General features: G+C 51.1%; 1 protein-coding gene across 2 annotated transcripts in view; it reads left to right on the top strand.

Moving 5' to 3' along the window:
* Positions 1-329: 329 nt before the first annotated feature.
* Positions 330-11,577, top strand: part of LOC107125660 (endothelial zinc finger protein induced by tumor necrosis factor alpha-like) — a 16,433-nt gene continuing 5,185 nt past the window's right edge. For both annotated transcript variants that reach the window (XM_015429107.1, XM_015429104.1), the window contains exons 1-4: positions 330-404; positions 2,626-2,736; positions 7,988-8,062; positions 9,634-9,882. In XM_015429107.1, the coding sequence (XP_015284593.1) occupies positions 2,703-2,736; positions 7,988-8,062; positions 9,634-9,882 (358 nt within the window). In that variant the 5' untranslated portion in view covers positions 330-404; positions 2,626-2,702. The remainder of the gene's footprint in view (positions 405-2,625; positions 2,737-7,987; positions 8,063-9,633; positions 9,883-11,577) is intronic.

Raw genomic sequence — 11,577 nt, 5'->3', positions numbered from 1 at the left:
AATCTTACGGCCAGATTAAATCTCCGTTGGTCTCCAAGGTGCCACTGGAACTCGAGCTTTGTTCCGCTGCTTCAGACCCGACAGGACGGGATTTCTGCAAAGGGCTGGTTCTCTCCGGGCAAAGGCTGGCCCCGGACCAGGGGAGGGCCTTCCTGGTGGACTGAAGCGGCCGGTCGGCCACCAGAGGGCCCCGCTTGGTGGCTGGCGGAGAAGGGAGGTCCTTCTCTTTCGTTCTCGTCTCCAGCCGCCAGGATGTGGGCTTGAGCTTCCTGGGTTCTGCAGCTGCTCCCCCCTCCCTCCCAGCTCCCTGCAGGGGGGCCCAGGATCCCTCCCTCCCTCCTCCTCCTCCTCGGCCATCACCGTCGCCGGCCAGGCCGCGCGCCGCAATCTCGGGCGAGCTGCAGGTAAAGCGACTTGGGGGGAGGAAGTCGGCGCCGGGGCGCAAGGAGGGGGCGGGGGCGCCAGCCAAGAGCGCCCCGGCCTGGGCGATTCTCTCCCGACGCCGCCTTTTCGGCAAGGTCCGGGGCGCAAGGAGGAAACAATAGGACGGGGGGCAGGGACGGACCCGGGCGGTGCAGGGAGGGGGGCGGCCATCCATGCGATGCGATGCGATGCAATCGTTTCCCGCCGGGACCACCCCCGGGGCCGTGCGCGGAGCCTACCCCTAGAACGGGCGGACCGGGGGTGGTGGTGGGAAGAAGCGGGTTCCGCCGGTTCCCGGCGATTGTTCCGCCCGCTGCTCCCGATTCCAACAGGCAGCCTCTCCCACAAAGTGTCCCCCCTTCCTTCCTTCCTTCCTTCCTTCCTTCCTTCCTTCCTTCCCGATTATCTCCCCTTCTTTGTCGGAAACACCCGTCCATGTGCGCCCAGACGGGGCTCGTTCCCCTTCTGTGGTTGTTTCTTTCCCCACCGTGATGTTGAATCAGTGCCCGCGCCTGGCCTGGGTTCTGGAGGGTCATCCGGCTTCCCGGCTCGGGGAAAGCCTGTCTTCCTAGTCCGCGAGAGTTTGGGCAGGACTAAACTGGCCATTGTGTTACCTTTCCCTGCGCCCTCTGGAATCCGGGTTGTGCTCTGAGGGGGAGGGGTTTTTTTCCCCCCCCCCCCCCAGGTATATCCATTTTTAAAAATAGGCCTGTGTTTTTAACCCTCAGTAAACAACCCTGGTTAGGGATGCCAGTCTCCAGGTGGGACCTGGGGATCCCCCTGGAATTACAGCTCATTTCCAGACGACATAGCTCAGTTCCCCCGGAGAAAATGGATGCTTTGGAGGGTGGACTTTGGGGCATTGTACCCCACTGAGGTCCCTGTCCTCCCCAGGCTCCATCCCCAAATCTTCAGGATCTGTCAACCCTAACCCCCCTCACCAATGCTCCCGCTAAGCTATGGAGTCTTGTGAGCAAAATTTTTACTTTGTGAGCCACTGGCATTAAAGTTGTGAGCAAGCGATTTGGCTGCTGCATCAATTAGTCTGCTCTGGAGCCATCCTTCCTGAGCTAAGACAAAAATGTGTGAGCCAGAGGCTAAAAAACTGTGAGCTAGCTCACACTAACTCAGCTTAGAGGGAACACTGTCCCCCCACCCCCTGCCAGTGGCGGGTGTGTGTGTGTCCTGTCAACCCTAGCCCTGAGGAGAGGCGTTTGGACCATGAACTAAATTGTAAATAATGTTACAGTCAGATTTAAGAGCCATTTCACACATTATGGAGTAGGAAACCAGGGTTTGCCACCCAGTGTATGCTCAGAGGGAACCTTGTTTATTTACTTACTTTATTTGTACTCTGCTGTTCTCCCTGATGGGAACCAAAAGCGGTGTGCAACACTCTCCTGTCCTCTGTTTTATCCTCACAACAATCCTGAGAGGTAGGTTAGGCTGAGAGAGTGTGACTGCCCCACCCAGCAGGCTTCCCAGTGGGGAGTCGAACCTGGATTTCCCAGCTCCTCCTAGTCCAACACTTTAGCCGCGACGCCATGTGTAGTCAGTCTCAAGTCACTGACAGGTACTCCTGTGTGATGAGCACACATTTGAAACCTCGTGTCACATTCACACTATGCATTTCACCTGAGTGCTTTAAAACAATCTGAGATGTATACCCAAAAAAGAAAGAGAAATCTACAAATGCACAGGCTCTTGGTAGGGTTCTGCAACACGTTTTGCTAATGTGGTGCGTTTCTGTGGACTAATACTTGCAATAATTTGCGGCATGATTCTGTGTTCAAACCCTTTGCAGATCTTTATGATGGCACGTGGTTAAGATTAACCAGAGCAAGCACCAATCTTGTAGTCTGGGTGTGTGGCCGCATGCATGCCGTACGTGTCCACAAACCATTAGTGAACATGCCAGGAGGAACAGCCATAATTACCTCAATCAGTGTGGGCATGTCTTGTTTCACACCTCTTCCCAAAGGATGCGGCAGTACAATATTCCCGGTTAATACGTTGGCCCTACTTGGAGCCTTGTTGCTTGGTTTAGACCAGTTCCTTTTTAAAAAAACTTATTGGCACACAACAACGTTCACACACTGCTATTTCGTTCTGCCACACGTTCAAGTTCATTGCCCAGACCACCTTGCCACGGGTGAAACAGATTCTGTGGCACAAATGAGCCTTACCTTTTTATTTACACAGGAGCAGACAGCCGCCTCTCTGCAGGAGGGGAGAAGACGTCGGGGAGCGCCTAGAAAAGGGTGGTTCTGTGGGTCAACATGCAGGAGAGCTACGAAACCGTGATCTCGCTGGGTAAGGGAAAACGCGTCTCCAAACGTGTGTTGAACTATAACCTGAATTTCAGCTACTTACGTTGACAGGTCATAAAGAAGGAGTCCTGTGCTGGAGGGGGTGTGAAGACGCTTGCTTCGTAGAACATAAGGTGCCAACCTGGGCAGCCACTGTTCAACGAATGCGTGCCGCAGAGTGAAATGTTGACCTGATTGGCTGCTTTGCCCCCATGGTCGGTGATGCCCAAGTGCAGGACCAAATTTAAGCTCTAGCGCAGTGTAGCAGTCTCAGCAAAATTCCAGAGTGGTCACGTTTTTAGTATAGCGCAGCAGAATTGCCCCCAACCTGGGTAGCCCAGGCAAGCCTGATCTCGTCAGATCTCGGAAGCTAAGCAGGGTCGGCCCTGGCTTGTATTTGGATGGGAAGACATCCAAGCAATACCAGGGTCCACATGCAAAAGAACCTCCTCAGGAAACAATCCATAATAAAAAGAACCTCCTCAGGAAAGCTCCTCCATTAGGATGTTCACAGCCTGGGGAACTCCTACAAGATAATGACTCAGCCCTACCCCACCTTCCTGAGTAGATATAAATTACCTGCCTGCCATTTTTCTTCTCACCTTGACACAGAGAGTCCTCCATCTTTCTGTGTTATATGTCTGAGGATGCCAGTCACAGCTGCTGGCGAAATGTCAGGTCCTCCAGTGCCAAGACCACGGCCATGCAACCTGGAAAACCTACAACAGCTAAGAACTCCTGCCGTGAAAGCCTTCGACAACATATTAATACCGGGGGTTGCTGTGCAGAGGCAGGCAACGGCAAACCACCTCTGAAGGTCCCTTGCCTTGAGAACCCAACGGGGTCACCGTACGTCAGCCGTGACTTTATGGCGCTTCCCACCCCCACCGCAGCGGTATTGTCCCGAACAAGGCTAAAACTTTCCCCATGGTTTGTGTCTTTGACTATGACCCACCGTACGAATTTGAGACAAGCGTTAATGCCTAAAATGAAGCTCAGTGGGAGAAACAAGTGGAGACCCGCTAAGAGGAGCGGGGAGGAGACATCCCTTTCCCCCCCCACTGACCCCCACCTTGTCTCTGCCTCTCACAGCTTTCCCCCACCTGCTCCCTCCCATGCTTCCTTCGGCTTCCCTCTTGCCTACCTATCTGCTCACCTCTCTGCCTGCACCCGCACCGCAAAGGAGGAAGGCGAGCTGGAACCGGCTTCCCTTCCTCAGCAGGCTTTTAGCACTTTAATTTGTAGCCAGGGCTAGGCTAGTGTTGCAGTCTTTAAAAAATCAGCATCAGGGCCAGCTCTTGATTACGTTGGGGGGGGTTGGCATGGCTCAGTGGTAGAACATCTGCTTGGCATGCAGAAACTTCCAAGTGTCAGGACCCACAGCTAAACAACGAAGTACACGCTTCCAGGAAGGTTTTACTTTTATTGAAAAGCCATAGATGCAATAACATGAACACTGTTAGGAATGGCGGGCTACCTGTGCGCATAATAGGATATAGGGCATTTATATGCGCCCCCCCCCCAGTAATGACCAATTAGGTGGGCTCCCACGCGTGGGAGACTCACGGCAGCGTAGCTGACACCAAGGTTCAATCCCCAGTATTTCCAGTTAAAAAGATCAAGTGGCAAGTAATGTGAAAGTCCCCTAACCCCATGCTCTGGAGAGCCACTGCTAGTCAGAGTAAAGAAGGCAGACCTCGACAGACCAACAGGATGACTTAGTGCTAGGCAACCTTGTGGGCAATGCTCCCTCTGAGCTGTGGAGTCTCGTGAGCAAAAATTCTAATTTGTGAGCGACTGGCATTAAAGTTGTGAGCGAGCCGTTTGGCTGCTGCATAAATTAGTTTGCTCTGGAACCATCCTTTCTGAGCTGAGGCGAAAACGTGTGAGCTGGAGGCTAAAAACCTGTGAGCTCACACTAACTCAGCTTAGAGAAAACACTGCTCATGGGTCTACTAGATATAATGATAAAACAGTCCATCCATAGCAATGCTTTTCAAAGATTTTCTGCTTCCAGGAAGCACTTTCTTGCATGCACTTGTCTGTGGAGGAGATCCTGAGAATTATCCCTTGAATTTTGCAGACGATTCTGTGACATGCTCTGGGGTACAGTTTGTTCTGTGTTGGTCTGAAGCAGCAGAACAAATTTAGAGTTCAGTGATACCTTTAAGACCAACAAAGTTTTATTCAGGGTATGAGCTTTCGTGTGCGTGGCACACTTTTCCAAATACATCGGAATGTATTTACCTTACCTGCCATTCCAATGTATTTGAAAAAGTGTGCATGCACACAAAAGCTCATACCTTGAATAAACCTTTGTTGGAATGCATACAGTTCATTTTGGGCACTAGTCGTAGCCCATTGGGCCTCTCGGTAGACATGTGTGACCTAAACACATAGCCTAAAACAGTGGTTCTTGTAAACCACATGCAAAGGAACTCTGCTTTCCCCCTCCTCGACATAAAGTGCAGAAATCTCACATCAGTTAACGATAAACGTTCATACTTTACTTTTCATGTTAAGTATTTATAAAGTGTATAGATTGCTTTGACCTGGATAGCCCAGGCTAGCCTGATCTTGTCAGCTCTCTGAAGCTAAGCAGGATCAGCCCGGTGGGAGACCACCAAGGAAGTCCAGGGTTGCTACGCAGAAGCAGGCAATGGCAAACCACCTCTGAACGTCTCTTGCCTTGAAAGCCCTTTGGGGTTGCCTTAAGTCACCTCTGACCTGAGGGCAAAAACAACAACAAAAATTTATAAATATTGAGCAACTGACTGTTTCATGGCCATTATTGAGCAACTGACTGTTTCATGGCCGTTTCACACATGGCGGAAAGGCAAAGACAAATGTGCCATTCAGCCTCCCAGACTCTCCTCTCCCTCCTCTTCCCTCCTGGCTTTGTGAGCCGCCTCTGAGAGAGTTGCTAGCCACTTCTGGGTCCTGATCCACAGTTTGAGGGCCACTGGCCTAGAACACACCCTCTGTCCTCCCTGGAATGGATTGCCAGCAGTCTTTATTGTTCTTTTCATTGGGGAGCCTCAGTAATCTTCCCCAAGGACACAGCTTAAGAACTACACCAGTTTGGTGTAGTGGTTAAGTGCGCGGACTCTAATCTGGGAGAACCGGGGTTGATTCCCCACTCCTCCGCTCACACCTGCTGGATGACTTTGGGCAAGCTGTAGTTCTGGCATAGCTGTTCTTGAAAAAGAACATTTTCTGTCAGAGCTTTCTCAGCCCCACCTACCTCACAGGGTGTCTGTGGTGGGGAGGGGAAGGGAAGGGAAAGGAGTTTGTAAGCCACTCTGAGACTCCTTTGGGTAGTGAAGGGCGGGGTATAAATCCAATCTCTTCTTCTCTTCTTTTTCACTAGGAGAATGTCCTTTCACAAAATAGGGTTGCCAACTTCCAGGTGGTATATCAAAATGAGAGCTCATGGGAGGAGATTGTATCAATATAAAGACACTCCATGAATGAATTACCAACAAAAGCAGAAAGATTATATTGTACAAAACAATTCAAACAGTTTTAAATCTTTGTTAAAGTTCAACAAACCCTTATATATTCTTAAAGAGCTAGGATCAAAAAGTACTTGATACAAAGGAAAATCTCAAATGAAGTCCACAAATCATTGTATAAAAAACTTCAGGAGAACAAAGGTTCTACTTCTTGCATGAGCAGCAGCTATACATGGCTGGCTTCACTACCGTGTTCACGTTCTCCTTCTTCAGATAGCTGGTACTCTTTAGCTGTGAAACTGAAAATATACTTCTATGTCACATCCACTATGCTATAACATATTGACTACATCCCCAGTTGTATCCTTTGTATCAAGTACTTTTTGATCCTAGCTCTTTAAGAATATATAAGGGTTTGTTGAACTTTAACAAAGATTTAAAACTGTTTTGTACAATATAATCTTTCTGCTTTTGTTCGTAATTCATTCACGGAGCGTCTTTATATTGATACAACTTCCAGGTGGTGGCTGTCGGGATTACAGCTGGTCTCCAGACAATGGAGATCAGTTAGCTTTCTACTCTGGTCAAGTCCCTCCCGGCCCCAAACTCCACCCCCAAATCTCCAGATATTTCTGAACTCAGAGCGGGCAAGCCTACTTAGAAAGAACTTGATATAAACTATCCTGATATCTCTACCCCCTTGCGATCTGGGGAAGACTCTGTCTCCAACACTGATCGCTTCCTACAATATAACCTCCACTTTTTAATGCAAGGGACAGACTGATTTGCAAGCAAAGCTAGAAGAGAGCTCTTCCCCGCCCAGAATAAGGCCCATCTCCTGGTGAAGCAGAGGGCAACCTGTGGAATTTCAGAATATTTGATTTTCTTCGAGGCGTTCTAAAAAGTTCTGAAAGTGTCTATGATTGACCGAGTGACATTTTAAATAATATATATGTTTACCAAGCAATCTGAGAGACCGGGCCAAACCCTTCAATATACTACTTTGTTCTTGTATTAGATCTAAACCTTCCGGCCTGGACCTCCCGAGCGAGATTCATTTTCCTGCCCCGAGACCATGTTGCCGGGGGAGGGGGGTCATTGTCAGTTCAAGCCTGCCAGCCACAGAAGATCTCTGCACTGCTCATTCACGCTCCCCGGTGGTGTAGTAGTCAGAGTGTCGGTCTAGGATCGGGGAGACCCAGGTTCGAATCCCAGTTCTGCCGTGGAAGCTTGCTGGGTGACCTTGGGCCAGTCACCTGCTCTCAGGCTAACCTCCCTCACAGGGTTGTTGTGAGGATAAAATGGAGGAGAGGAGAATGATGTAAGCCCCCCTGGGCCCCCACTGGGGAGAACGTCACAGTGTAAATGAAGGAAATAAATAAATACAGACAGGCTCAGCAGGCAGAGGCTGCTTCAGAGGGGTGGCCTGGCCTGGCCTGACTGGAGCAGCGACAGCTTCTACCTGTTGCTGAGGTAGAGGGCGGAATGACTGAATGAGGTTCTCCAACCATGTGTAGGTCTTTAAAAATTCTAACCCATACCGGAGGGCCTTAATGTACTGTGCCAGAAAGGTGGGGGAACAAAAGGCTTAGCAGGAAATCCTACCCGCTCCCACAACAAAGTCGACTCAGCTACTTCTTCCCCTGGAGGAAATATGTTCTATGTACACCTTTTTGTACAGCTGTTGGGGTTTTTTATGGCCATTTCAAAGTTGCTTTCCCACCCCTCCCTGTTCTGTCGTCTCCTTTGCGAGCCTCTTCTGTGGCTTCACCAACCCGTCTCCTGCACTCCTTCTCTTAGCAGAAGAAATCGCCATCAGTTGGCCCCGCATAACGGCCTTCACAGAGACCAGAGGGCGGCGAGGCCTGGCTCCTGGTAAGTCCTTTGCAGCGAAGAAACACTCCCCCCAGCATGGGAAGTGTTTCACAGAGCCTAGTTCCCCCTTGGTGTAGTAGAACCAGTTTGGTGCAGTGGTTAGGAGCGTGGACTCTAATCTAGGAGAACCGGGCTTGATTCCCCACTCCTCCACATGCAGCTGCTGGTGTGACCTTGGATCGGTGACAAGTTCTCTCAGAGCTGTTCTCTCACGAGTAGTTCTCGAAAGAGCTCTCTCAGCCCCACCTGCCTCACAGGGTGTCTGTTGTGGGGAGGGGAAGGGAAAGGAGTTTGTAACCCACTCCGAAACTCCTTCGGGTAGTGAAGGGCAGGGTATAAATCCAATCTTTTCTTCTTCCTCTTCCTCTTCTTCTCTATATCCTGAAAGAGATTATAGCTCTTCCCCTTCAGTCGGATGCTTCCGCCTCCCAACCAGTATTGAGCATGAAGCCGGAGCTCAGGGCCAAACCAGACATGACAGCCACCTCGTGGCAGCCACAAAGACATTGCCGCCATTTTAAAGTGCTTGAAAAGTGCTACAGCGCAGCACTCCGGTTTCCCCTCCTTGCATGTTTTCCAGGGGAGGTGGGCATAGCTGTTTTGGGTCCTTGCGGCGTTTTAAATCAGTTCAAAATGGCGGCAGCATCTTTGTGGCAGCCACAAGGATGCTGTCCTGTCATTTTGCCCTCGCTGTCCGGCTAGAGGTGAGAAAAACGTGGGGTAGAGAGAGGGCAGGTTGGCAGAAAAGCCACCAGCCTGTAGCTTTCCTCGGCAATAATTTCCCCAGGATCCAGCCAAGCATGGTGATGTACAGCCGGCAGTGAAGCTGGGTTGGCTCTCTGGGCTTGCCTGCTTCTCAGGATCTGGAGGGGGGGCGGTCTGTGATGTCAGCATCCCATGGAGTTCCCTCCTCTGACCTGTACCTGGGGTTGCCAACCTGCAGGTGGGGCCTGGAGATCTCCCACTGTTACAACAGACCTCCAGACAACAGAGATCAGCTCCCCGGGAGGAAATGGCTGCTTTGGAGGGTGGAGTCTATGGCACACTGCACCCGGCTGAGGTCCCTCCCTTCCCCAACCCCCAAAATATCTAGGTATTTCCCAACCCAGAGCTGGTGGCCCTACCAGTAACCCTGGTAGCACAGGTCTTCCAGCTCCACCTTGGGATGCCAGCCTCCAGGTGGGACCTGGGGATCTCCCGGAATTACAGCTCATCTCCAGACTACAAAAATCGGTTCCCCTGGGGAAAATGGATGCTTTGGAGGGTGGACTCTCGGGCATTGTGTACCCCACTGAGGTCCCTGTCCTCCCCAGGCTCCACCCCCAAATCTCCAGTCGTTCCCCCACCCGGAGCTGGCAACCTGACACCCCCATCCCCCGCCAGTGCCAGAGGAGAGGTGGCAACCCTAGCTCCCGCCCACCCCCCCAAATCCTTTTTACAGTTAATTTTGGAAACAGAAAAAAAAGAACACGAACTGAGCCTGCCTCATTATAGGATTTCATGGGCAGAGCAGGGAGCAGCGAGACAGGTGCCAGGTGTTCTTTTCTTTCTCTTCCCTTCCTCCTTTACAGGGCTAGAAATGGAGCCAGAGCAAGGGCAGCTGGCGCCCACGCAAGGCCAAGCCGCCGCAGCCGCTGCCACCACTGCTGGCTCCAGCGAAGAAGGGATCCTGCCGGACTTCCGGAGGCAGCTGGGGGTGATCCTGCAGACCGTGGGCAAGGCGCAGGTGGAGAAGATGCTGAGAGAGCTGGTGAAGGAGCAGGAGCAGCAGGGCAGAGTCAGGCGGCGGAAGAGAGTGGCCAGGAGCCCCCGGCACGGAGGTAAAGAGGCATTGCCCCAGGGAAGGACGGCTTGGGGAGGGGCCGTGGCCCAGTGGCAGAGCATCAGCTCGACGTGCTGAAGGTCGCAGGTTCAATCCCTGGTATCACCAGTTAAAGGATCAGGCAGTTGGTGATGTGAAAGACCTCCGCCTGAGACCCTGGAGGGCCGCTGCCAGTTGGAGTAGACAATTTTGACCTTGATGGATCAAGGCTCTGTTTGGGGAGGGGCCATGACTCAGTGGCAGAGCATCTGTCTGGCGTGCAGAAGGTCTCCAGTTCAATCCACAGCAATTCCAGTTAAAAGGACCAGGCAGTGGGTGATGTGAAGGACCCTCTGCCTGAGACGTTGGAGGGCTGCTGCCAGTCGGAGTAGACAGTGCTGACCTTGATGGACCAAGGGTCTGATTCAGTATAAGGCAGCTTCATGCGTATGCTGTGCATCTTGCTAGGGCAGCAGAAAAGGCAGGGGGCAGCAAGGTGTGAACATTTACCAAAAAAGGAAAGTTAAGGTTTAAGAAATGCAGTCCAAGTTTTGTCTAGCGATTTCAGATCAGTCGGTGACGTTTGTGAGCCGCCCTGTGCAGAAATCTGTCTGACTCCCACCTGGAGCAGCAGGGCTTTATTCCATTCCCTTCACTCCTTCCCCCTCCCTTATACATCGAAAGTTACATAGTCACCCCACTATGATGAGCTATTATATTCAGGAATGTGTTGTGAAGACAGTTCACCGTCTTATCTCTCCCCGACTCTCTGCCAGTTTGCTTCTCTCTCTGAAGTCAGCAGATGTTACCTTGTGCACTTCTGCACTCACTCACTCTGGTTCCCAATCTCCAGGCAGGAGTAGTGAATTCCGGGTTTGCCACGCAGATTCACTGTTCCTACAGCCCTGCCTCTTCTGCCCCTACCAAGACAATGTCCTTGTCCTCCCAAACCTACATCCCATGCCCGGTTCTCTCTCTCTCCCTCCCTCCCTCCCTAAGAGGTAGATTAGGCTGAGACATAATAACTACCGTAAGGCCACCTGGTGGGCTTCCTAGCTGTAGGGAGGTCTGAACCCAGGTTTTCCTAGTCTGATTGCGACACCACATGTTCGGAGTACATGGTTACTTTGGTGGAACGGATGGTGTTGATTACGTTTTGGCTTGACTTTTCCCTAATGAGTTAAGGGTGGCTCTGTGGTAGAGCATCTGCTTGACATGCAGAAGGTCCCCGGTTCAATTCCCGGCATCTCCAGTGAAAAGATCTGGCTGAGAGTGCGTGACTGGCCCAAGGTCACTTGGCAGGCTTTCATGGCAGTGTGGAGATTTAATGCTGTGTCTCCCGAATCCTAGCCCAGGGGTGGCCAAACTTGCTTAACGTAAGAGCCACATAGAATAAATGTTAGCTGTCTGAGAGCCGCAAGACATGAACAAATATTAACCATACGTTTTTATTTAAAAATACGCAGACTTGCTTTTTATTAACATTATATGAGACTGCCAAAAATAAAAACAAAAGGGGTAAAACAGATATTGATAATGACATTTATTTGTCCAATGCCATTTATTTGTTTGCTAATGATATTTGTCTGAGAGATGAGAGGTGGAAAGAAACAATGAAAGGGAGAAAGAGAGAAACAAAGAAAGCAAATAGATTGAGGAGGGAGGGAGGGGGGAGGAAGGAAGGAAGAAAGAGAGGAAGGGAAGGAGGGAAAGA

Source organism: Gekko japonicus, unplaced genomic scaffold (assembly GCF_001447785.1).
Source record: "Gekko japonicus isolate JY-2015 unplaced genomic scaffold, Gekko_japonicus_V1.1 scaffold1978, whole genome shotgun sequence".
Taxonomy (NCBI): Eukaryota; Metazoa; Chordata; class Lepidosauria; order Squamata; family Gekkonidae; genus Gekko; species Gekko japonicus.
The sequence above is the reverse complement of the archived record's forward strand: the minus strand, read 5'-3'. Positions and strand labels throughout refer to the sequence as shown.